Source organism: Rana temporaria, chromosome 8 (assembly GCF_905171775.1).
Source record: "Rana temporaria chromosome 8, aRanTem1.1, whole genome shotgun sequence".
Lineage (NCBI taxonomy): Eukaryota > Metazoa > Chordata > Amphibia > Anura > Ranidae > Rana > Rana temporaria.
This window is the reverse complement of record NC_053496.1, coordinates 103174127-103201523: the sequence shown is the minus strand read 5'-3', so window position 1 is coordinate 103201523 and position 27397 is coordinate 103174127. Positions and strand designations below refer to the sequence as shown.

The 27397-nt window shown below is 45.1% G+C and overlaps 1 protein-coding gene across 6 annotated transcripts in view; it reads left to right on the top strand.

The window, feature by feature from the left end:
• The first annotated feature begins 624 nt into the window (after window positions 1–624).
• Window positions 625–27397, top strand: part of SEC24C (SEC24 homolog C, COPII coat complex component) — an 85244-nt gene continuing 58471 nt past the window's right edge. For 2 of the 6 annotated variants that reach the window (XM_040320451.1, XM_040320449.1), the window contains exons 1-6: window positions 626–778; window positions 9826–10012; window positions 10211–10300; window positions 11074–11212; window positions 19662–19831; window positions 23699–24142. In XM_040320451.1, the coding sequence (XP_040176385.1) occupies window positions 9850–10012; window positions 10211–10300; window positions 11074–11212; window positions 19662–19831; window positions 23699–24142 (1006 nt within the window). In that variant the 5' untranslated portion in view covers window positions 626–778; window positions 9826–9849. Of the gene's footprint in view, window positions 779–9825; window positions 10013–10210; window positions 10301–11073; window positions 11213–19661; window positions 19832–23698; window positions 24143–27397 lie in introns of all 6 variants that reach the window. The other 4 variants (XM_040320450.1, XM_040320452.1, XM_040320453.1 and 1 more) reach the window with 4 other exon arrangements.

The window sequence follows — 27397 nt, the reverse complement described above, 5'->3', positions numbered from 1 at the left end:
GAACCCGGGGGTGTTTGGCTCATCCCTACTCCTCACACTGACATTGTGTGAGGAGAGGCGATAAGCGGCTTTCCCACAGGGGAGATCTTCCCCATCAGTAATGCCTGTCAGTGCCCACCAGTGATGCTTACTAGTGCCCACCACTGATGCCAATCAGTGTACATCAGTGCTGCCAATCAGTGCCTATCATTGCTGCCAATCAGTGCCACCTTTCAGTGCCCATTAGTGTACCTGTCAGTGCCCATCAGTACCTCCTCATCAGTGCCGCCTATCAGTGCGGGCTCATCAGTGAAGGAGAAAAACAACTTATTTAGAAAATATTGTAACAGAAACTAAGAAAAACAAAAATAAAAAACCCTGCCATGATTAAATGCCACCAAAAGAAAGCTCTGTCTCAAACAAATGATACAAATTCAATTTGGGTATTCGAAGTGTGACAGCGCTGAAAGCTGACAATTGGCCTGGGCAGGAAGGGGGGGGTGAAACTACCCGGTATTGAAGTAGGTGAAGTCTAAAATGCAGATGTTTATATTTGCATATACTCTCCATGCCCATGACAAAGATGGCAGCACTTTTCCCAGCTGACTGCGTCCTCTGCACATGCTCACTGCTCCTCCTGAGGCCGCTCTCCCTGGTTGGGCGGAGTGTGGACGTGGCAGAGCCTGACAAGCCGAAGCTCTCCAGTGGGTGAAACAGAACGTCATTTCCGCTAGGAACTGGAGACGACGCTTGGTGGAAGCGGACAGGGAAGTGTGTGAAGAAGCCGGAACGGAAGGAGGTGAGCGGGTGTGGAGGCGCAGTGTGAAGGGAGGTGCGGGGAGCGGGACTCCGGCCTGGTGCTGGGTACAGAGGGGGCATAGCGGAGGCCTTCCTAGTGCTGCATGTCACAGGACTGTGTCACTGCTCGAGTAGGGAGGCCACAGACCTACAATACATACAGGCCTGACATGACAGGTGTATGACCTGTGCCCTGATCGCCCGATCACTCCACTGACAAGTTTACTATACTTCCCATGTAACCTTTACCCCCCCCCCCCCCCAATCTATGATCTACACTGGGGGGAGATTATAACATTGCCTGCTCATCCGGCTTCACTTGTCTAATAGTCTCCCATACATGATACAATCTATGATCTACCTTCGTTAGGTAGGTCATCCTATTACATAGTATTGGTACATCAAAAGTTGATTGTAACATGTATGGTGACCCTTGACCCTGTTTGGGTTATTTACTAAACCCGGAGAGTGCAAAATCTGCCTTAGGGCCGGTTCTCACTGGTGCGATTCTTCAGATCAGATGTGATTCGCACTGCAATGCAAATAACATGTGATCTCTGTGCGATGCGATTTTCAGCCATGAAGATCGTATGGCTGTATTTGCATCAAACTCGCACAGGACCCCCTTTTATTTTTGTCCGCAGCAGAATCGGATTGCATGGGAGTTCACATCCATGCCATCTGACTCCTGTCCTAGTTTGCAGTTCGCACTGCTATTGGCGAACTGATTTGGGATGCGGGAACCCTCAGTGGATTCGCTGGGTTCCCACATCACGGCCCTTAGTCCCGGTTCACACTGATGCGAATCCGATGCGATTTGACAGTCCAGTCTCTGTTGTGACATGTGCGAATCTGATGGGATTTCTGATGGCACTGGGCATAACTGGAGATGAAGATGGCATCGCATCTCGGCCTAAACTCGCACGGGACACCTGCCCCCCCCCCCCCACTTTTGTTTTTCTTAACTAGATTAGAATCGCACCCTTCCTTGGAAATAATGCTTTTTTAGATGACATGCATCTCTATGCTTTTTGGATCGCATAAGTGTGGCAGCATCTAGCGCTCTTTCACACGTCCGCTCAGTTTTTTTAGATCTTTTTTTTTCATCAGTTGATCCGTTTTTTCGTCCGTTTACATCCGTTTCCGATCCGTTTTTTTGTCCGTTAACGTCCGTTTTTTTTTGGGGGGGGGGGGGGCTTTTTACATATTTTGATGAAAAACGGATGTTAGCGGATGGGATGGTAACCGGATCGTCCGCTAACATCCGTTTTTCGTCCGTTCCGTTTTTTTGACGGAAGAAAAATAGGGTTTTCTTCAGTTCAAAAAAAGGAGCTTAACGGAGACGAATGCTAACGGACGTTAGCGGATGCTCATCCGCTAACGGACGCTAACCCATAGGAAAGCATTGCGGTCCGTTAACGGACGTCCAAAAAACGGACGAACGGACGTGTGAAAGAGCCCTTAGGGTCATTATGCACCTGACAATATCAACTTGTCATTTACTAAAACTATGTAGAATAATGACCTACCTAATCTATCCAATTAGGCAGAGGTCCTTACGTTTACTTTTTTATTGTTGGAACTAAAAGAGATTGTACAATCAGATTATCACGTGTGTGTGGTGAGGTTTGGGCATAGTTTGCTTTATTGCCATCCCTATGTTGTCCTGTCAGGTGGCCTGGTTACTTTGTTGTATTCTCCTGAGGTGTGATTATATTAGTCTTGGACCGCTTTCACACTGAAGGCTCCGGCCGTTAGGGCTAAGGCGCCGCTCGTTTTAGTGGCGCTGTTTAAGCTGCACTTGGGTTTAAACCCCCCCCCCCCCCCCCAAAAAAAATTGTTAAAAACTCCTGTTTTTTCGCTTTTAAATCGCTTTTCATGCAGAATTTGCGGTTATTCTTTCACTTTCACTTTTGATAATGGTAAACAAGACAAATAGCGAGAGTGAATCTCCCAACAGCAAAAAAAAGATCTATGTTCTAATGCAGGGGTGTCCAACCTTTTGAAGAGCGAGGGTCACTTAAGCGACTTGGCAACCGGTCATGGGCCACAATAAGCGGAGCGGGCAGATGACAGGTAAGTGTCCACTCTGCATTTGCAGAGCAGACAGAGACACAGACCACTCTACTCTATTGGCCCTCCGATCTGCCCAGATGGAAGGGGACGGATCCCCCCCTTCTGTTTATTTTTTTTGTAGACGGCCACAAGTCCCGTTTACATCTTTGGCTCAATAGCAGTGAGCGGAGGGTCCGATTGGGTCGGACTAACCGTGTCAAAGGGGCCTAAGGCTGCTTACACATTGATGAGCTGCGGTTTACCCACACGGAGGGTGCAGCGCAGTACATTTGTGGCTTTCTTGCAGGTTAGCTCTTTGCCATAGACTTCAATTATATGCTGCATGTGTGGTGCACTTTCTGAAGGGCACCAACCCTCAGGTAATAGAAGTCTATGGCTCAGTGCGGGTAACCCGCTGGTGTTCTGCCCTGCACCTGCGGATCAGTTTGAAAGCAGCCCAGTAACCACTACAGAACAGATATGCCCGTATATACCCTGAGATTTTAGTATTTAACTTAACTTTAATAACAGTCTTTCATTCAGGTATCGCCAGCTGTTGATGCCCCAGGCAGAGAGCATTTGGTATCACTCCGCCTGTGACAGGAGTTGGCGCTATACATGAACCACTGGCTTATGCCAACCCGCCATCTCAGAGCAGGAGGTCGCGGGCCACTGGTTGGGCACCCTTGTTCTAATCCCTCTCCACTACACCCAAAACTAAAAAAAGTTTTGCCTTTTAGTTATACTTTAATGGTTGCTAAGGACACTGGCGGCGGGTTATGATAGAATTTGTCTCGGGTAATGTGTTTGTATTTTTTTTGCTACCCTTTTCAATGAAGTGTACTGCAGCGTATGTCCATACAAGGGCCGTGTTTACCTGCATGGGGATGTAGAGGTGTGCTGTGCATCCCCATGCAGGAAGTCCCATTGGTGTCAGTTGGGACACAAAGGCTGCACAGATACAGCCGCTGCTCCCAATTTGACATCTGTGTTGGTGTGGATGCACGGCCTGACCACAGACAGGGCATTTGCGGTCACCCACCCACACGGATGTCAATCTGGGGGCACCACCTGTGTCGTCTGTGCAGCATTTGTGTCCCAACTGACACTAATGGGGATGCATGGAACACCTGTACAACCCCATGCAGGTAAACACGGCCCTCACACGCTGTATAGTACACACCATATGTACGAGACTTTATTATTATGGAGGCTCTCTTGGGCTTCCAGGACATTCTGTTGCTGGTAAAGAATAGAATAGTCTGTGTGGTCCGGAAATGGTTTCAGGGCATTTTATAGGCCATGGAGCTGTTGTATTGGCATCGCCAATGGAACAGTCAGTCGCCAAGGGTACCAGGTAGCACAAAATGTTTTCATTGTGATGGAGGGACTTGTGTCTTCCATGTCACAGATAGAATTTAGTTCTTTTCTCCCCTTTATCATGGGAAGTTATTGGACTTCTTTGAGGCTTTGGACTCAGATCTATAGTAACGTTAAGCCAAAGCTTGGAGTAAAGAATGCTTTTATTGTAAAAGATTCTGGGCCAGATCCACAAAGAGGTTACGTCGGCGTATCTATCGATACGCCGCGTAACTTCTAGGATGCTCCGGCGTATCTTTGTTTTGTATCCACAAAACAAGATACGCCTGAATGGGGGCTAGATCCGACTGACGTACGTCTTAGTACGCCGTCGGATCTTAGGTGCATATTCACGCTGGCCGCTAGGTGGCGCTTCTGTTGATTTCCGCGTAGAGTATGCAAATTAGCTAGATACGCCGATTCTCAAAACGTCCGGCCGGTGCATTTTTTTACGTCGTTTACGCAAGGCTTTTTTCGACATAACATTACCCCTGGGTCTATGAGGCGTACGCAATGTTAAGTATGGACGTTGGGCCAGCGTACAATTTTACGTTGTTTGCGTAAAACGTTCGCGAATAGGGCTTTGCGTAAATTACGTTCACGTCGAAAGCATTGACTATTTGCAACGTGATTTCGAGCATGCGCACTGGGATACCCCCACGGACGGCGCATGCGCCGTAAAAAAAACGTAATTTACGTGGGGTCAAGTTGAATTAACATAAAACACGCCCACATCTTTGTCATTTGAATTCCGCACCCTTACGCCGACACATTTACACTACGCCGCCGTAACTTACGGTGCAAATTCTTTGTGGATAAGGAACCTCCGCACTAAGTTGCGGCGTAGTGTATCTGAGATACGCTACGCCCGCTTATATTTACGCCGAGGTACGTGGATCTGACCCTCTGTCTCTTTTTGAATAAATGCTTCATCTCTGCCTGATGGCAAGTTTATTTAGATTGTGTGCTGAGCCACGGTGATAAGGTTTGCACTGTCTGAAGGGGAATTCTTCTCACTTACTACTGTGTCTTTGGGACAGCAAGTGAAGGGAAATCTCTCATACATGCAATAATAAATTAAACTTGCAAGGGTTTACCGCTTCTGATTTTGGGTATTTGTTAATACTTAGAGCAGACCTAGCAGTACTTTATTATTTTTTTTATGCTAACTGCATTCTTGCTTAAAGTGGCGTTCCACCTTCTTCTTTTTATTTTTTTTTGCCTAAAAATCTTAAAAAAAAAAAAAAAATATATATGTTTTTTATACTCACCTGAAAGAGCGGTTGCTATGCGGAAGTAGCTCTTCTGCCTCTTCTTCCACCGCGGTGGATCTTCTGGCTCACCCTACGTCGCTGTGTTTTCTTGTGAACGAGCCGCGATGCCTTCTGGGAACTGTGTGTATCCCAGGAGGCAGCCGCCCATTCACAAAGCGCTGTGCGAGTCACGCCTGCGCAGTAGGAAACGTGCAGGCGCCAGGACAGAGCGATCATCAGCGATCGCCGTTGGGGGACTGACATCGCGTGTGACTAGGACATGTAAATGTCCTTATTAAAAGTCAGCAGCTACACTGTTAGCTGCTAACTTAAAAAAAAATTGCGAGTGGAATCCCGCTTTAAGCTGCCCATACATGGATCGATGTTCAGCAGGGACCGGACAAATTTCATTCTAAGTATGGGCAGGTGGGTTGTACATAAGTCAATCTATCAATAATCTGTGCACAACCAGCAAAAAAGTGGAAACGTTCTCTTGATCAGCGCCGCTGGTGCTGATGAATATATTCTGATGGTGGGGAAATGCCCCTGCTGTCAAAATAGGCTCAGCGGGAGGGATTTCCCCATCAACATTAAGCCTGGGTTCACACTGTAGCGATGCAGGAGCCAGCGCAATTCCAGTGCGGGTTCCTGCATCACTTCTCCCCCGCAGTCAGTTCACACTGCCTTCTGTGAACCGATACGGGAATCAATACAATGTTAATGACGCCTCCACGACGGTTCACAGATCGCAGTGCGAACTGTGAATTCAGACAGGAATCGGATCGCATGGGTGAGATTCCGACTCTGATGCTATTTAGGAGCCTGTACAAGTGCTGAAATCGTCAGACCAAAGTGCAAGAACCTTTTCTAAAGTCGGAGCGACTTGTGTAGTATCAGTTAAGACGGCTCTCATAGGGAAACATTGCATTTGACATGTCGCAGTAGTGTGAACTGAGCCTAAACACTGAACATAAAAAATGCCTGTAATCGTCCTAATGTGCATACACATAGGATAACATTGAGCTGCTCTTACAGGCAAAATACAAAGCTCCTGTAAAAGCAGTGTGTGCATGGACCTTACATGTGTGGGTGGGGCAATTGTGTCATTGGGCAAATTCAGACAAATACCTTATCAATTTTTGATTTATAATTCATATTAATAGCACCTAAAATTGTAGTGTGGTTGCTGCGATTGTTGCGCGAAGCTTGGCGCTTCCAGGATCCTTTTTTGGGCAACGAACATTGTGGTTTGCCAAAATGTAAGCGTGATTTATCACGCTAGAATTGCACTGCATTTTTAGGTGCCAATAAAAGCAGAGCAGAGTGTTTTGAAATCACAGCAATTCTGACCACCTTTTGAAAAAGCTAGTTTCCTGGCTGATGGCCTCCCTGATTTCAATTCTTTGAAAGTTTCTACGCCAAAACAGAAATGTCCTTAAGCATGACAACCAAGGAACACACATTTTTAGAAAACAAGGTCAGCATTTGTAGTTCCTGATTTATTATAGATTTCCCTTTTTAAAGCTTGGTTCAGCTTTTCCCCCTTATTGACATTTAAAGCTAAAGTAAATTATTTTGCAGGAGCCAAAAGGGGCCCCAATGCCAAAAATCGCAGAATTCTGGTGCTGAAAACCACTGATCTGCTTTCTGAAATTGTTGCCAAGGTCAGATAGGTACTGTGCTAGTAAGGACAGATAGTAGGGTTGTCCCGATACCGATACGAGTATCGGGACCGTTGCCAAGCATTTGCCCGAGTACTTGTACTCGGGCAAATGCTGCCGATGCTTCACCCGATACTTGTACTGTCAGCGGTGATCAGTGTGTGGGGAAGTTACAAGCACCGATCACCGCTGATTTTAAAGCAGCTGAAAGCCCCCGTGTATCCTGCCGTGTGTATCCCGTGTATGCCACCGTGTTTCTCTCCCCTTCGGTGCTCCTCCTCCACCCCCTGGAAATGTCAGGATGGAGAGCGGGGTAGGAGCCGGTAAATCTGGCTCCTTACTGCTCCGAATGGACAGAGTCAGTGATAACTGACTCTGTCCATTCACATAACTGAAACATTGTAACCTGTGTTTACAAATGTTTCAGTTTATGAATGAAGAGAAGACGCTGTCTTCACTCCATTCATTTTCAGCGCAGCTGATGCTGCTAAGAAAGGGTCAGGGGGACATGTGTCCCTAGTCCCTTTCCCTGTCTCAAAGGGAAGATGTCAGAGGTATGTTAAGACCCCTGATATCTCACCAAAGCCCCCCCAACAGGGCTGAAAAAATAAATAAAAGAATAAAAAAACAAAAGAATAAAAAAAAATGATTGTAGAAAATAAATAAATAAATTTAAAGAAAAAAAAAACACTGACACGGTGTCCCCCCCCCCCCCCCCCCGCCCATTAAAAAAAAAGAAAGTATTAAAAATAAAAAAACATTTAAAAATAAATTGTTAAAGATAAAAAAAAACATACTGACACATGTGCCGCTGTCACATGAGATTAAAAAAAAGTATCGGTATTCGGCGAGTACTTGAAAAAAAGTATCGGTACTTGTACTCGGTCTTAAAAAAAGTGGTATCAGGACAACCCTACTAGGAAGCGATCAAGGGGTTAACTGTGTTCCCGCACTGTGTTCTAACTATAGGGGGGGGGATGGGCTCACTACAACATGACAGATCACTGCTCCAGATGACAGGGAGCAGTAAATACCTGTCATGTTGTATACATAGGCATCTCCCCATTCTGCCACGGCCCCCGGCAGACATTGAGTCTGCGGGCACGCTCACGGAGGAAATGTCTGCTAATTAAAGGTATCTCTTGGGGGGACCCCCCCCAATCCCTTTTGGAAGATTTACCCTCTTCTCTGGGGTCAAACAAAAATTTGTGATTTTAATTAACTTTTCAATGATGATGGTAAGCAAAACAAATACAGAGGACGAATCTCACTATCAGGGACACAGACGGCAATAAAAACTGGCAGGTGTTCTAATCCCTCTTCAATCTATCCAAAATAGGGGGGGAAGTTTTGCCTTTTAGTTATTCTTTAACCTCATCAGCCCCATAAGGATTTGCTCCCTTAATGACTAGGCTATTTTTTGCGATACAGCACTGCGTCGATTTAACTGACAATTGCGCGGTCATGCGATGCTGTACCCAAGCAAAATTGATGTTCGTTTTTTTTTTTTTTTTTTTTTTTTTCACAAATAGAGCTTTATTTTGGTGGTATTTGATCACCTATACGATTTTTATATTTTGCGCTATAAACAAAGAGTGAGAATTTAAAAAAAAAAGGTTTTGCTATAATAAATATCAAAAAAATATATATATATAAAAACTATTTTATTCATCAGCTTAGACCGATATGTATTCTACATATTTTTTGTAAAATTGATTGGGTTGCGCAAAAGTTATAACGTCTACAAAATAGGGGATAGATTTATGGCATTTTATATATTATTATTATTTTTATTTTTTACAAGTAATGAAGTGCTTTCCTGGGGACATTGAGGGCCAGATTCAGGTAGGAGATACGACGGTGTATCTCCAGATACGACGTCGTATCTGAGTGTGAGGCGTCGTATCTTGGCGCCTGATTCAAAGAATCAGATACGCCAGAATTTGTTTAAGATACGACCAGCGTAAGTCTCCTATGCCGTCGTATCTTAACTGCATATTTACGCTGGCCGCTAGGGGCATGTACGCTGATTTACACCTAGAATATGTAAATCAGCTAGATACGCCTATTCACGAACGTACCCCCGGCCGTCGCAGTACAGATACGCCATTTACATTAGGCTTTTTCCGGCGTAAAGTTACCCCTGCTATATGAGGCGCAGCCAATGTTAAGTATGGACGTCGTGCCAGCGTAGAATTTTCCGTCGTTTGCGAATAGGGCTGGACGTAATTTACGTTCACGTCGAAAGCCTTGGCTTTTTGCGTGTTAATTTGGAGCATGCGCACTGGGATACTTTCACGGACGGCGCATGCGCCGTTCGGAAAAAGCGTCATTTACGTGGGGTCACAATAAATTTACATAAAACACGCCCACATCTTCCACATTTGAATTAGGCGGGCTTACGCCGAACTATTTACGCTACGCCGCCGCAACTTTGCTTTGAGAATACTGCACTTGCCTGTCAAAGTTGCGGAGGCGTAATGTAAATAGGATACGTTACGCCCGCAAACAAATACGTGCTCCCTACCTGAATCTGGCCCTAAGAGCTCTTTTTGGACAGCATGATGACTTAAAGTGTTTGTCAAACTTGAGATTTAATGGTTCAGCCTTATGTTGACATGTATGATCAACTTTAGAAAGCACATACGATTCTGATATTTTTTTTGAATGAGCCATTTACCTGTGAAGAATGTCACCACTGACCTTTTTTGTTTGTACAGGATCAGTCTGGGGATGTACACAAGATGAACGTAAACCAGCCACCTCATTTAGCTACTCCTTACATGCAGCCTCAGCCTGGAGGGTTTCAACAACCGGTCTATGGAGGTCAACCAAGGCCAGGAGGTCCTCAGTACCCAGGATATAATGGGCCTGTGCAAGGTTATCCACAACATATTCCTTCACAAGGTACTTCAATTGTGTATTCTTTCATGTTTGTTTGTTTCATAAACCATTTTTAAACCGTTGTAGATCAGAAAGTATGGAGACAATCAAAGTATCTTTATTTATTTTTTTTATTTTTTTTTTCTCTAAGCTTTATTTTGTAACTTGTGGTTTTCCTTTCCTAAATGCCTTTTCTGTCTTTTTTTTCCTTTGCATTTCCAGGTTTCCCTTTGCATTCAGGGTTCCCTCAAAAAGGGTCTCCTGATTCTTTCACCTCTGGCACTTCTTCTCCTGTTAACTCTCATTATATAGGTAATTGTTACACCTGTCTTTGTTGTAGTGCATAGAATTAATCTGTGGAAAATGTATCCGACATATTTTTGCTTTTTCTTGGTATGTAATAAAGCCAGCCAGGCCTGGATTTACTCCCTTTGCCGCCCCAAGGCCGGATCCTTCTATGCCGCCTGAAAAACCAGTGCCCATTATTGCCGCCTCACCATCATTGCAGCCTCACCATCATTGCAGCCTCACCATCACTGCCGCCTTACTGTGCCCTCGTTGCAGCCCACCTCACCATCATTGCAGCCTTATTACTTTTTTTTTTTTTTTTTTAACTGGGCTAAAATACCGCCAATTATTTGTAATGTGCATGTGTGCCGTGCATTCTTCAGTAAAAAGTAAATAATTTTTTTTTGGGCAGTACTTTATACCTGATGCACGCAAATGCTCATTTACATATTGTGCAGAAAAAGAACACGAGAATAAAGTTTAATGCACGTGCACCAAAATTACGCGTGACTGCATATACACGAAAATGCATGTAAATACATACCAAAAACAGGCTGAAAAAGTAGATGCTCAAACAGGCGTATCATCTGCAAGAGGTCTAAAGGTTGCTTGTTTTGTATCCCTTGTAGAAGCACTGTGTGGTTCTTGCGGAGATCTAAAAGCACAGTTTACTTTTCCATTGTACAGGTTTAATATGAGTATATGATCCAAAGAGATCACTCTTCTTTTTAGTGCGTTGGTTAGTGTAAGGAACATTGCTTGTAACTGACACTTAGCATCTTTTTATGTTTTGTTAGGTCCCGTGAGATCGCCACCCACATCAGCAGCTCAGACTACAGCAGGAACCTCGCTCCCTCAGGAGCAGCTGCAGTATAGTCATTTTGGTCAGGGTGACATGCAGAATGGACCAGCATCATTAAATAACCAGATGCAAAGGTATGCAAGTCATTTTGTAAGCCAAGTAGAAAAGTGTGTTTTTAGGGGGGAAAAAAAGCCTATTGTCAAAAATGGTTATTGTGCGAATGCTCTTCTATCTGACACATGCTAGTTTGTGGGTGTTTATGGGCTTGTTCATGCTGGTATGTGATGACGTCACTCCTGCACAGGGCCTTGTCATTTTGGCACACAAGGATCGGACTGGCTGATCTGAGCTGCGCATGTGCAGCCCAGTTTACATGCTGGGGATCGCTGTGAGCAGTCAGGTAGGTGTGTTTCATTGCAAAAGACATTTTCATGTCTCTTCTGAGATAAAAAATCTACCTGTTCACAGTAAATAACAGTGGAAGTTTTAGTTCTGCTTTAAGGCATTTTGTGATTGTCACATTTGCTTGTGCTTTCAACCAAGCTTTCAAACTAGGGGTGCAACGGATCGTGCCCGATCCGCGATCCGAACGGGTCAACCTGTTCGGATCGGCACAGTATGCGATCCGCGGAACGCACCGCGGCCTTAGGAAAGACCGCGGCTTCGGCCTAGCTCCGGAGCGGTCGGCCATCTTGGTACACTCGGCGGCGGTGCGCGCTGACGTCATCACCCTTCCCTCTGCTCGTGGATTTTTTCTATTTTGCAAGAGCGCGCTGCGCCGCTGACTCTGCATGCAACCTGAGTACAGTGAGACGGACCGAGTACATCAGTACAGTGAGTTGGCTAATGGCTTATTAGCCAACTCGCTGTACTGATGTACTCGGTCTAGTAAAACAGTAACACTTTAATTACCATTTTCTCTTATCGTCCATGGACGGACACAGCTCCTTAAATCTTGACAAGTGGGTTATGTTCCCTGTTTACAGGAGAGGACTAGGCAGAAACATGTTAAATAGTTAAATACATGTTACATTAACAGAGTTGAACAGCCCCGCCCAGGGGGCGGTCCCTCCAGACATAACCCTCCTCACTGCAGCTTGCAGCCTCAGTTTCGTTCTGCCTAGCAAAGGAGAAGGACGTATGGCTCCCTTTGGGCCCAGCGCCCTGAGGAGAAATTTTATTTTATTTTACTTTACTTTTTCTTGAAGAATCTTCTTTCAACTGTTGGCTGAGAGACAGGCTGGATATTATAGATCCTTGTAGTCTACTCAGTCCGACCAGCAAGCGTGGGCACACCTTTGCAAAGAGGCTTGGTCTGCCACGCCATACCTCATGACTCCTGAGGTGGCCGGTGAGCTTTGCTCCGAGGTCCACATATGACTGAGCTGTGGTGTTGCCTCAATCACAGTGGACCGGGCCGACAGCTACCTCCATTGCGGTTGTAGGTCTGTCAGGAATGCGTCAGCGAGTCCTCGCTCGGACGGGTAAGTACAGTCCCTCCTGCTTCGGTGGGTTGGTACAGCTGGGCATTCCTGGGGTTCGGGGGTCCCTTCCCCTTACTTCCCTGCTCCTTTCCCTTGCTGCATTGCTAACATTGCCGCTGTCAGGGGGGAGGGGGCCTTCCTGAGGGGACTGTTATCTGGCCTGTGTTTTTTCTTTTTTTGTATTGGGCTTTCCTGTGGTAAAAAGCCCTGTGATGAGCACAGATGTTTATGATTATACTTCAGCAGACGCTGACTGATTGGTGACACCTGTAATGGTTTTGCTTTTTATGCTGTATCTGTGTCTTATCCTTAAATAAAACAGCCCTATGAGGCTTTTCCTGTTTAAACACAGGTCCCTGCAAAAGTTACCTCACGGTTCTTTTCCTCACAGGCAGCGCTGTGCAGTCTCCTCCTGAGGTGAGTCCCCTGGTTACCCCTGGTCAGCGCAGCAAGTGGGTGAGAGGCCCTGAATAGGGCTCTAGGAGCCTTTGTCTATTTGTATGGACAGGTGTGCATATTATAATACACACTATATGTAAATATTGGAGTCAGTATCTGGGTCCTTCCCCACATGCTGGTGGTGGCAGCAGGTGTTAGCACCTGTGATTCCCACAGAGTTTTTATTGTTAGTCCTGGACACAGTTTGTGCCAGGGTGGGGGTGGACTGCGGGCGGGTGGTAAAAGAGTGCCCCCTTCCCCCGCTATCCCCTGGGGAATGCTCTGTTATGGAGCCATGGACTAGGTACCTAGTTAAAAAAAAAAAAAAAAAGGCAGAATAAGGCATTTATGGGTGCGCTTTTTACTGCTGCAAGGGACTCTCCTAAGCTGCATAGTGCAGCTGGGTTTCCGCTGAGGGCTCGGTCTTTTTTGGATCACACAAATCAGACCGCTGTATAGGTTTTTTCCTTCTGTGCCCTTCTTTGATAATTTCTGAGATGCGGAATGAGAAAAGCCACTGAGGGCTTTTGTAGTCCCTCACCGCCGGGCGGGAACCCCTACTTGTATGGATCTGACTGATAGAAGATCCGAAGTACTGACCCGTTCCATGTTTACCATGCTGGGGTCTGGCTTGCGGCCTATTGTGGCCACTACACTGGGGTCTCAGTGGTCGCTGGCGCTATTTTTTGGGAGATTTTTCAATTACATTGAAAACTCCCATTGGCGCCCATTTTGTCGTAGCCACGCTATGGCGCAGCTTACATTGTGCTGGCCTTTTTCCTGTGGCCGCGTTCTGAACGCTCGGCGGCCATCTTGGAGTAGTCCTGACCCCTAGTGCTGTATACAACTCACAGAGTGAGCATTTTGCACCAGACAGTGGAGGAGCACCGACTCTCTCCTGAGGTTATTAGCCTAGCGGACCAGCTGGTCCAGGGCCTCATATAGGTCTGTGATGCTTCATTGAATGCTGCGCCCTTGTTATCCAGGGCGTCTGTTTCAGAATGGTTTTATGCACACGGTGGTGTAGTGCTTAACTCCATTACTTGGCAGCAAAAGAGTCATTGGTTCGAATCTGCACACTGACGCCAATCTGCACACTGACGCCAATCTGCCTGGAGCTTGCATTGTCGCTCCCTGTGTCTGTGTGGGTTTCCTCCGGGTACTCCGGTTTCCTCCAAAGACATGTGTGCATACACCTACATAATATACATACACACTATGTGTGTGTATTATTTAGGGGCAACCCTCCCAGGGCGTCAAAGGCCCAGCTGGGGGACTAATCTGTCCCTGGGTGCATAAGCCGATCACGCCGGCACCCAAATCCTGCCAATGTATATAGCCTTCCCTCCCTGTCTCTAGGTGGGAGGGGCGGCTTGCAGGTTCACAATTCAGTGAAACCTCCCTGCTCTCCGACTAGTGGGTCTGCGAGGTGGTCTCTTCGGAGTACTAGATAGGGTTTCCTCCTATCCACAGAACAAAGTTCTGTCCTTGTGTCTTCCCCTCCCGGCACGTCGGTCTGCCTTGGGCAGTGTGGGATTTGCTAAGCTGCAAGGTAATTTTACCTTTCCTGCAGGACGAGAGTAGCTGCGCTTCATCCGGGGGATGTCCTGACGTCCTCAGACATCAGGGACGCATACATGCATGTCCCGTTTTGCACATGTCACAGTGTTTTTTTCTGTGCTTCGTGATGAGAGAAGGGTCTCTGTCAGCCTGTGGCCCTCCCTTTTGATCTGGCGTCAGCACCATGGGTTTTCAGCTAGGAGCTCGCACTTATTTGAATTTTGTTGGGACAGCGAGGCTTTGCCTCATTGGCTACTTTGACGACTTTCTTCTGAGAGCAGCTTCTGTCTCCGACCTAGTGGATGGGTTATTCCCATTCAGACCCTCCGAAGATTCGGGTGGATGTTAAACGTTTAGGCCAGAAAGTGTAGCTCAGTGGCAGCAAGCCTGCCCTACATGTGTGCGACCCAGGGTTCAAATTATGGGCATGCTAGGTTCCGACTCAGCGTTGGAGTATCTAGTGTTGATCCAGACTCCTCAGTGGCAAAGGTCCTTCTTCCCCTGGAGAAATTGCAGACTCTTCAGTCTGCGGAGAAGGTATTGGCATCACGCAATCGGTCTTCTCTCCGGGCGCCTGCTGGTTCAGGGTCTGTGGGTAGCCTCCTTCAAGGTGGTACTGTATGCCCAGTTCCACACCCTGGTTTTCCAGTGGAACTACTGTCCAGGTGGTAAAAATCTCTTGTCTCTGAAATCATTAGATTCCTGTGCGCCACCTAGTCAGAGTCTCTCTGAGTTGGTGACAGAGATTCCCGACTCTTCGGTCCGGGAAGTTGTTCCTTCCTTCCAGTGGTCGGTGTTTACGACGAATGCCAGCTCACGGGTTGTGAACCTGGAGGTTCACAAAACTGGGGGGTCCAGTCGGCCCTGAGTCGCTGGACTTGCGGGACCTATGACCACACCTCCTTGAATGTGTCTGGTCTCGGTAGCTACCCAGGGTCGGGCCTGGCTAGTGCCTGGTGGAAGACCGCCTGGGAATACCAGGTGCTGTCTACTGTTCATTGTCCTACTATTTTAGGCGATCAGGCTATGCTTCTCCTTGTGGTCGACCAATCTGGTTTCAGCCGGACAACGCCACGGCCGTGGCTTCAGTCTACCATCAGGTATGCCGGCAGGCAGACTACTGGAGTCGCCAGATGCTGGACCAGGGCGACTGGTCTTTGTGCTTGGGGTGTTTCGGCTCCCTTGCAGGAGGTGAACCTCACATGGCATGGATCTCCTGGCAGCTTGTCTCCGCCGCAAGGGTGTCAGTTAGTGGCCAGGTCTAGTGATCTTGTACAGACGCGTCAGTCGCGCTGGTGGCCCTGTGTTGTCTGTATCGGTGATTTTTTGCCATTCCTCCATGGTAGTTGCTTCCTCGGCCGCTCCACAGAGTGGATGCTGAGGAGATCCCGATGATTCTAATCGCTCCAGATTAATCTCGGCGTCCTTGGTACGCTGATATCGGGCGCCTGGTAGCGGAGGCACCCTGGCGATTGCCAGGGCAGGAGGTTCCTGTCTCAAGGTCCCATACTTCCTCCTGTTGTACAGTCACTGACTTGCTTAACATGGTTATTGGAAGCCAGACTTTAGGTGACCAGGGTCTGTCTGACTCGGTCATCTCAACAGGGCACCGTAGTCTTCTTCCGGAGGATCTACCGTCGCACCTCTCTTGGTGCGAAGGGATGGAGTGACGTCCACGGGCGTACTTTCAATGTCCAGGGTCCTGCTGTTTTTAAAGCTTGGATTGGATCAAAAAATTGCTTAAAGCACCGTTTGGGGGCAGATTTCAGCCTTGGCTGTGTTCTTTTAGTGGCCTTTTTGCGGCCCGTTCCCTGGTGGGTCCCCTTTTTTTGTGTGCAAGGGGTTTGTCATATACTTTCCCCTCTTGGCCCATCTCTTCCCCCATGAGTTTTGACTCTGGTGCTCTCGGTTCTTCAGGAACCTTCCTTTTGGAAACATCAGAGAGATTTTCTCTTGACACTATCTCAGAAGGTGGCCCCTTTAGTGGCCTTTACCTCTGTTAGAGGGGTTTCTGAGTTGGTGGTCTTGTCTTGCAAGCCGCCATGCTTGATCCCCCATAAGGATTAGGTGATGGTGCGCCCGCGACCTTCCCTTCTTCCGAAGGAGGTTTCGGCCTTTCATACTTTAGGCGTGGTACGCGCTTTGCGGGTATACCAGCCTACTACGGCTCCATTTCGGAGCTTCTGACTCTCCTTTGTGTCGGTGTCTGGTCCACAAAAGGGCCTGGCGGTCTCGTCGACCACCATTTCTCGGTGGATCGGGCAGGCCGTCATACAGGCCTATGCTCCTAAGGGCGGGCCCCCCTTTCCGGTCACGGCACTTTCGACCAGGGCAATTGGTGCTTCCTGGGTTTTTTTTTTTTCCCGACATCATGCGTCGGTCTCACAGGGGTGCGAGGCGGCGATTTGCTCGTCCGTTCACGCTTTTTCCAGAATTTACATGGTTGCTGTGAGTGCATCTTATGTTTTTTTCAGCCGCTAGTTTTTGCCGGCGGCTGTTTAAAGTTGCACCTCCTCCGTTGAGGAGCTCTGCTGGTTTTGGGGTGAAGTTAAAATTGTTTTTACTGATATATTTCCCACCCCTCGTTTTTTGACACTGCTTGGGGACGTCCCACTTGTCAAGATTTAAGGAGCTGTGTCCGTCCATGGACGATAAGAGAAAATAGGATTTTTTGTACTCACCGTAAAATCCTTTTCTCTGAAGTCCATGGACGGACACAGCTCCCACCCCTCCTTTTTAGGTTTGTACTGCTTGTTACGAACTGAGGCTGCAAGCTGCAGTGAGGAGGGTTATGTCTGGAGGGACCGCCCCCTGGGCGGGGCTGTTCAACTCTGTTAATGTAACATGTATTTAACTATTTAACATGTTTCTGCCTAGTCCTCTCCTGTAAACAGGGAACATAACCCACTTGTCAAGATTTAAGGAGCTGTGTCCGTCCATGGACTTCAGAGAAAAGGATTTTACGGTGAGTACAAAAAATCCTATTTTTGCCACTGTAATAATAGTCATAGCCAACATTGCCCCCACACTAGTAAACAGTAACACTGTGTGTATAGCCATTTTTCCCACTGTAATCAGTGGGACAAAATGGCTATACACACAGTGTTACTGTTTACTAGTGTGGGGGCAATGTTGGCTATGACTATTACAGTGGGAAAAATGGCAATTACAGTGTTACTGTTTTACTAGTGTGGGGGCAATGTTGGCTATGGCTATTATTAATAGCCATAGCCAACATTGCCCCCACACTAGTAAAACAGTAACACTGTAATTGCCATTTTTCCCACTGTAATGGTCCCAAAAATGTGTCAAAATTGTCCGATGTGTCCGCCATAATGTCGCAGTCACGAAAAAAATCGCTGATCGCGGCCATTAGTAGTAAAAAAAAAAAAATATATATATTAATAAAAATGTAAAAAGACAACTTTTTTGTCGTGTGTGTGTGTTTTTTTTTTTTGTTTTTGTTTTTTTTTTTACTGATCCGAAAATTATCCGATCCGTGACTCCTGATCCGAGGATCGATCCGTGAGTTTTTTGATCCGTTGCACCCCTATTTCAAACCATCAAGTTACAGGTATCAAAACTGACCACATGTGCAGCACCATGGCAACTGGATTTGAACAGAGGGTAAGACTGCACCTTCCTTGCTTCTTTTGCACTGAAATTGTCGGTGTTTAACAGATTTGTGTACCTAGAGAAGTTGTATTGTACGCTTCTTCTGGGCTTGCCCACAGTTCATGTAGGGTGGATGGTGCCACCATCCAGTCATAGCACAATGGATCTTCACCAGCACACCTTGGAAAAGTGATAATCCTGTCCTTTATTCACATAAAGAAACAGGCATTACAGGCCAACATTTTGGAATCTTGCAGGATTCCTTTTTTTTTTTTTTTTCAATCACAGTGCCTTGGAAAAGATGTCTTGTGAGGTCCTGAAAAGTTGACCTGTGAGGCCTGTTACTTTATGTGATGGATGTTTCTTTCAACCCATGAGGTCATCCTACTTTTGATTGACTGACAGTGCACAGCAGTTGGGTGGGTGAAGACTGGTTCGCCTTCAGTTTGACCTTTTCTTGCCCAAATATGGACATTTTCCTACCGGTAGTAGCCACGAGCCCTTTGCCATGAAGCGGTCTAATTCGTGGGGGCTTTACAGCACAAGTGTCTCTGTGCACATAACAGCTGATGCTTCTTATGAACAGCAATCTTAAAATATTTGTGTCGTTTATCAATCTGAGCTACTTTAAACCACGCCCCCAAACACATTTCATTACTTGGACTCCAATTGGCTTTAGTTGAAGAAATTGGTCTATGGGTTCACTTAGTTTTTCCTCTGACATTGTGAATGTTTAATGGGTGAGTTCATTAAAGACACAAGCAATCAGAATTGTGTGTTATTGGCTTAAAGCGGGGGTTCACCCTTAGAGGGCACTTTTCCCCCTTAGATTCCTGCTCGTTATTACTAGGGGAATCGGCTATTTATTTTAAAATATGTGCAGTACTTACCCGTTTACGAGACGCATCCTCTCCGTCGCTTCCGGGTATGGGCTTCGGGAATGGGCGTTCCTTCTTGATTGACAGGTTTCCGAGAGGCTTCCGACGGTCGCATCCATCGCGTCACGATTTTCCGAAAGAAGCCGAACGTCGGTGCGCAGGCGCAGTATAGAGCCGCACCGACGTTCGGCTTCTTTCGGCTACGAGTGACGCGATGGATGCGACCGTCGGAAGCCTCTCGGAAGAATGTCAATCAAGAAGGAACGCCCGCTCCCGAAGACCATACCCGGAAGCGACGGAAGAAGATGCAGCTCGAAAACGGGTAAGTACTGCACATATTTTAATATAAATAGCCGATTCCCCTAGACCGAACGAGCAGGAAGCTAAGGGGAGATTTTTTTTTTTTTTTTAAATGGGTGAACTCCCGCTTTAAGCACATTGTGTTCGTCTATTGTGGATAAGGATCAGATCACATTTTAATGCATTTACAAATGACTGCAGAATTCCAGATAATCCCAAGGTGTTCACTTACGTATTCTTACTACTGTATGTTAGGAACTTATTTAAGGTTATTGAAAATAAAACTTTGTGTTCTTTGTGACTTGCAGACCACCTATGAGCCAACCGTACATGCAACAAGCGGGAGATCCTCAACAAGCAGCTGGTGTTCAGAAATACCCTCCAACCTCCACTAATGCTCAGCAACTAACCAACCAAATGATGGGAATGCACATTGGTGGGGTGCAAACATCAGGTCCACCACAAACACTACCATTTGGTAAGGCAGCTAATAGGAGTTTATAATGTAATCTTATAAGAATTATGCAGTGGCAGTCAATAGAATATACTAAAGGAAAAGTATAGCGTGTTCTCGAAATATGTATTCGCCTGTCATTATAATAGTGACTTTTAATTATGAGTAGTACATTTTAGCATTATTTATTCTGCCACTACTGTTCATCATTGGTATCTAAAAAAGTGTTAAGCACTCTCATTAAAGGAATTGTGTAGGCTACCATTGCTGACCCTAACCTGAAAAGGCACGGTGCCCGATTGTCATGTTAATCCCCTGGCCTCACTGTGTTGAATCACTGACCTAGGACAAGGTGGTGTATCAGGAGTTTGGACCCATCATGATAGAAGCTTGGCAGCTCCAACTCTTTTTCTACTGATTTATGCTTTTGCTTCTGTAGGTCAAGTCTCCTGACCTAGAATAAGCATGTGGGTGAGAATTTTTAACTTTCCCCTGGCTTTCCAAATATGCATCCTTGTCCTTGATTGGTGACTCAAAATATGGATTTAGCCTTGAGAATAACTTTATATTCTCTCATTTCCTGTAGACAGTCAACATACAGAATTTATGTGTGTGTATGTATATATATATATATATATATATATATATATATATATATATATATATATATATATATATATATATATATACACATACACATACACACACTGCCTTGTGAAAGTATTTGGCCCCCTTGAACTTTGCGACCTTTTGCCACATTTCAGGCTTCAAACATAAAGATATAAAACTGTAATTTTTTTTGAAGAATCAACAAGTGGGACACAATCATGAAGTGGAACAAAATTTATTGGATATTTCAAACTTTTTTTAACAAATAAAAAACTGAAAAATTGGGTGTGCAAAATTATTCAGCCCCTTTACTTTCAGTGCAGCAAACTCTCTCCAGAAGTTCAGTGAGGATCTCTGAATGATCCAATGTTGACCTAAATGACTAATGATGATAAATAGAATCCATCTGTGTGTAATCAAGTCTCTGTATAAATGCACCTGCACTGTGATAGTCTCCGAGGTCCGTTTAAAGGGCAGAGAGCATCATGAAGAACAAGGAACACACCAGGCAGGTCCGAGATACTGTTGTGGAGAAGTTTAAAGCCGGATTTGGATACAAAAAGATTTCCCAAGCTTTAAACATCCCAAGGAGCACTGTGCAAGCGATAATATTGAAATGGAAGGAGTATCAGACCACTGCAAATCTACGAAGACCTGGCCGTCCCTCTAAACTTTCAGCTCGTACAAGGAGAAGACGGATCAGAGATGCAGCCAAGAGGCAAGAAGAAAGCCATGTCTTAAAGATATCCATAAAAAGTGTTGTTTAAAGTTTGCCGCAAGCCACCTGGGAGACACACCAAACATGTTGAAGAAGGTGCTCTGGTCAGATGAAACCAAAATTCAACTTTTTGGCAACAATGCAAAACGTTATGTTTGGCGTAAAAGCAACACAGCTCATCACCCTGAACACACCATCCCCACTGTCAAACATGGTGGTGGCAGCATCATGGTTTGGGCCTGCTCTTCTTCAGCAGGGACAGGGAAGATGGATGGAGCCAAATACAGGACCATTCTGGAAGAAAACCTGATGGAGTCTGCAAAAGACCTGAGACTGGGACGGAGATTTGTCTTCCAACAAGACAATGATCCAAAACATAAAGCAAAATCTACAATGGAATGGTTCACAAATAAACATATCCAGGTGTTAGAATGGCCAAGTCAAAGTCCAGACCTGAATCCAATCGAGAATCTGTGGAAAGAACTGAAAACTGCTGTTCACAAACGCTCTCCATCCAACCTCGCTGAGCTTGAGTGGTTCTGCAAGGAGGAATGGGCAAAAATGTCAGTCTCTCGATGTGCAAAACTGATAGAGACATACCCCAAGTGACTTACAGCTGTAATCGCAGCAAAAAAGGCGATACAAAGTATTAACTTAAGGGGGCTGAATAATTTTGCACGCCCAATTTTTCAGTTTTTTATTTGTTAAAGTTTGAAATATCCAATAAATTTCGTTCCACTTCATGATTGTGTCCCACTTGTTGTTGAATCTTCAAAAAAAATTAGTTTTATATCTTTATGTTTGATGCCTGAAATGTGGCAAAAGGTCGCAAAGTTCAAGGGGGCCGAATACTTTCCGCAAGGCAGTGTGTGTGTGTGTATATAATATGTGTGTGTGTGTAATTATATATATATATATATATATATATATATATATATATATATATATATATATATATATATATATATATATATATATATATATATATATATATATATATATTTTTTACAGAAAGTATGTTGAACCAGACTGTTTGGCTGTGTTTTTTTCCTAAAATATATTACTGTATACGGCAGGGGTCGACAATATCCAGGTCGCAATTATGACCCCACGCCCGCCGGTAATTGAAGCCGCAGCCTCAATTACCGCCCGCCGCGGTGGGGGCGCACGGATGCACCCGCCGCGCGATCGCGGCGGGCCTGTAATTGAGGCCGAGGCTTTGCGACCTTGTGAAGTCCCAAGCTCTTCCTTCTGTCAGCTGGCGCCGTCTGGTGGTGGCCGTTGGCATTACAAGTTAAACAGCAATTCTAATATGTAATTTTTCACTGCCATCTCCTTCCCTCTAATTAGAACCCACAAACATTATATATATTTTATATTCTAACACCCTAGAGAATAAAATGGCGATCGTTGCAATACTTTCTGTCACGCCGTATTTGCGCAGCGGTCTTACAAGCGCACTTTTTTTGGGAAAAAAATAAGACAACAGTAAAGTTATCCCAACTTTTTTTAATATTGTGAAAGATAATGTTACGCTGAGTAAATTGATACCCAACATGTCACGCTTCAAAATTGCGTCCGCTCGTGGAATGCCGACAAACTTTTACCCTTTAAAATCTCCCTAGGCAATGTTTAAAAAAATCTACAGGTTGCATGTTTGGAGTTACAGAGGAGGTCTAGAGCTAGAATTATTGCTCTCGCTCTAATGATAGCGGCGATACCTCACATGTGTGGTTTGAATACCGTTTACATATGCGGGCGCTATTTACGTATGTGTTCACTTCTGCGCGCGAGCTCGACGGGATGGGTGCGTTTTCTGGCTCCTAACTTTTTTAGATTCCAAGCAAATTTGTCAAACCCTGGAATATACGGCATAATTAAAGAGGAAGTAAACTCTCTAATGTTCTTACCTATAGATATACTGGTGCTGGTCTAAATATACCCCATAGGTGGTGAACCGCACTGCAGCCATCCTTTTTTAATATTGTTCCCTATCAAATCAAATTCTTCCACTATATGTATTACCAATATTTAATACATTTTTCTATTTTTGAATAATCATTTAGTCAGCTGATTTTCCTTATAGTCCTTCTTCTTGGTTTGACGTTCTTGTTCAAACAATTTTTCTATAGATAAGCCTATAATAAGACTTACCTATAGGTACTGTAAATATCTCCTACACTTTCATTGTTTAGGAGATATTTACTGTATATTGCGCCGGTTACATCTTCGAAGCATACACTTTGAAGGAACGGCCGCCCGTGCCATGACTGACGGGTCCTGGAGCTCTGGCCAGCCACGGACCCGGAAGGAAGACATGCAGGGAAGATGTGGGTTTCGTTTGCAGGGAAGTTGCACATAATGTGCTAGTATCCAATGCATACTAGCACATTATGCCTTTACTTTGCAAGTAAGAAAAAGGGGGGGGGGGTAGGAAGAGTTTACTTTTTAAGCAGTTGAAAAGTTGCAACAGTAAACATTTTACTTGCGTTGCTTTAAAGAATGCTTATGATTACATTTTGTGTGCGTTTTTCCTAAATTTTGCAACCTGTTTATTCCTATAGGCACGCAAAGTCCTCTTCCTCCATCCTCAGGATCGGGGAGTTATAACATGTATTCCAACAATCAGGTCCCTCCAGCTTTGAATTTGTCACAAGGAATGCCTCCCACCAGTATGCCACAATCTCAGCCACCCCCATCCCAACAATTTACTGGACCACCATCTCAAGCACGCCTTTCCTCTCCACATGGTTTTCATCAACCAACTTCTCCACCTTCAAATTATCCTCCCCCTGTTTCGGGAGCTCCACCACCAACCACAATGCAAGGCCCACCAATGCCAGGACAACCACCTACTGGACCTCATTTCGCTCAACCAAATCATATATCTTTTAATCAGTCCCAGTCTGCTGTTCCTGGGGTGGTGACAGGTCCTCCAATGATGGGTCACCAGGGGCCACCACCTGCAATGCCTACAGGCCAGGGAGGATTTCCTCTTCAACAGAATGGTGAGAAGTTCTACATGTGATAAAATGATCTATCTATTTTGTGTGTGTACATGAATGATTGCCCCTAGCTTCCCCTCATGTGCAGTTTGAATGATAAACACATCAGACTCTAATATTGCTGGATTGCCTATCTTGCAGTTTAAATGGCTAGACTGGAAAATGCAGCTTAGACAAGTTGCACAAGATATTTACACACATTTTAATCCCTCTTTTCTAGGACTGTATTTGTCTGTTTAGTACTTCATGAAAAGTGGTGTTTGAACTTATTTATTTTTTAACCAAAGTTCACTCGCTGTAAGGCAGAGAACGATGTCTACGTAATGCTGTCAGAATTAATTTAATTATGATAAAGTGGATCATTTCAGTCAATAGTGGGCTGGTCTTGCATATCCTTATACAGTATGAATAACAAACATGTGCCCAGTTTATATTTGTTAACCTCGCAGTACAAGAAGGATGTAGATGTCCTTGTGGATAAATAACTGAAATGATTTAATCCATAATTGTGCTTTATAGATATTTTATATGCAGTGTGCTAGAGGACTCGCCCTTAAAGGCTCTATCAATATGTTCTTTCCTTATTCCCTGCTAGATCTTCTAGCACCTAGAGTGAAGCAGGGAGACATGTTTATTGTGTTGACCTTCTCTAATTTATCTAAGAGAGCCTGTGAGAAAATAAATATGTGGGAACTTGCATGGTCATTAAAGATGCGGCCCCCCCCGAGGCTGCTATCCTTATCCTAGATTTACTCACAAATTAAAAACAGCCAAAGCACGTTTGGCTGTGATCACCGGAATGCAGTGCGTTCCGCACTCCTGTGACCCATATTCTGCTGACAGCGGGCTGAAGCCTGTTGTCAGCTGACATCCCAGAGCTGGTGCAAGCTGAGGAAAGGTCATGACCGTATGGTTGGGATCCAACCCGGACTGGCAGCTGGCTCAGCGCCTCAGCGAGCTGCCTCAGCCAGCTGCTCCTTCCACAGCCCAGTGCTCCAGTGAGCGCAGCGTGAGGAGAGAGAGCAGACAGTGGTGACCAGCTCTCTGCTCATGGAGAACTGAGCGATCGGCATTGTTCAATCACTCAGTTCTTACCCTTGGAGCCAGTGGGGGGCAGATGCTGCCTCCATCTAGGCAAGTATGATTCCAAAAAACAGACTTCTCTTAATCTAGCCTTGACCCATCAGGCAAGCATACATTTTAACTCTTTGCTTTTTAAACCTTGTTTGCTATAGTCCCACATTGCTATCCTTAAAGTGTTTGTTACCCTAATAAAAATTGAATAACAAATTGAATCCTGTTCCATTAAAGCATGTTATACAGCACAGTGCTTGTGCTGTGTAATTTTGCCTCCTAGCACCTAAAATACCTGGCTGATCCTGCCTGGTTTTGCCTCTGCCCCCCCCCCCCCCCCCCCCATCTGTAAACTGACCACTGTATATAATAGCTGCTGAGCCTCGACACTGTGGTCAGTTTCACTAACCTCCATCATCCGCAGTCCTGCCCTCTTCTCTCCTGTGTCGTCGTCCCCCTCCCCGCCTGTCAGCTCTGTCCACTCCACGAACCTCCCCTTCTGCTGCTCTCATAATACAACAATGTCCTCGGTGTATTTTTGTTTTTGTTTTTTAAATGCTGCGTTGTACCTGCTTTCAGAGCGCCTACCGGCGCTCACGTGACTGGCCGCCTCTCTCCTCTACTCCTCCTGGCTCATGTCAGTGGATGTTGCCCAGCCTGCTGGAGCTGTCGGCTTGAGAGAGGCTGCTGTTCATGTGAGCGCTGATCAGCGCTATAAAATAAGTTATACAGGGCAGTTAAAAAAAATGAAAATACACTTGGGCATTGTTTAACATAGCAAAGGGGATTGTTGAAAGGTTGTTGCATGGCTTTGAGTTTTTTCAATAACATTCTCAATCTGCCTGTAGTTTCTGTGCAGGATATTAGCCTTTAAAGTCCTAACTTTGCTAAGTGCATTCCTTTTTTAGGGATACAATGCAACTTTGCAAATCTAGTCCTGATTCCTATGCTGGATTGCTCTTATGTACTATCGGGGATCACAAACTGTTGGAAGCAGACAGCCCTTGTGTGAGCTTAACTATGCATGTCTACAGACAGAAGGGCACCAGAGTTCTGTGCTTTCCAGATTTGTCTCTCTCTAAAATCATACATAATGTGTGATGGCATCCAGTAGTGAAGAGACTGAATTAAAGAATTTATGCTTATAAAGTTAAAGTGTTTTTAGGTTTGACCTCCCATATTATATGGTTTTGGAAAATTGCACCAGGTAATTGTATAATGTATTGCCAGCCTTTATTTCACTCCTTGCAGTGCAAATGCAGACAATTTTTATAGAAGTGTTTGCACTGGTCAGTGCTTCTGATGACCGGGGGAAAAAATGTTGTACTATCCAGGGGTCTAATAAATTAAGAAGTACGATTATCCAGGGGTTCAGTTGTAGCATTGCAAGCTTGTTAAATTATTAGATGCCAATATTTTTTTTTTTTATAGCCAAGTTTTTAGCCTTTTTTTTTTTTTTTTTTTTCCCAAACCAACCATCACAATATTTTAAAACAAAACAATGTAAGAGTAAGATGTCACCAGCATCCAGAATATGTGTTTCCATGATTTATTGTAACCATTTCCATGTCACAGTGGTCAGTCAACCAGCCATCAATTCAGTGCACCACTGGTTTCTATTCTTCTGGGAGACTCGGTGTAGGGTTGCCACCTCATCCCTTTAAAACAGAACACATAGTAATTACACAGGTTCTGGGGCTAATTTAATGTCGATAAGGCACCAAGTGAGTTTAATTATCAGCACCTTAATCAGCCACAGAACCTGTGTAATTAATATGTGTTCTGTTTTAAAAGGATGAGGTGGCAACCCTACTCGGGTGACAAGTGGTCCCTGTGTTGTCCTGAGCAAGGGGACCCTTTTGACAGCTTGTTGATACAGGGCATCATCCGTTATTTTTATTACAAGCACCCCTGAAAGTTATATGCAAAGGAAAGAATCCGAATAAAGTCCATCTTGTCAAATAAAAAGCAAAAATATCCAGCAACCAGACAACAAGGGGGATACGAAAAGAGATCATGGCTAAAATAGCCACAATCCAATAAAAGCCCAGCTGCAGACTATCACTCTTGATATTTCCCTATACAAAAAAAGATACAAGTGATTACACTGTTTACAAACTTTAAACCACCACAAACTCCATAACGTATACTCTTAAAATTTCCCACGGGTTACGTGGGTAACGT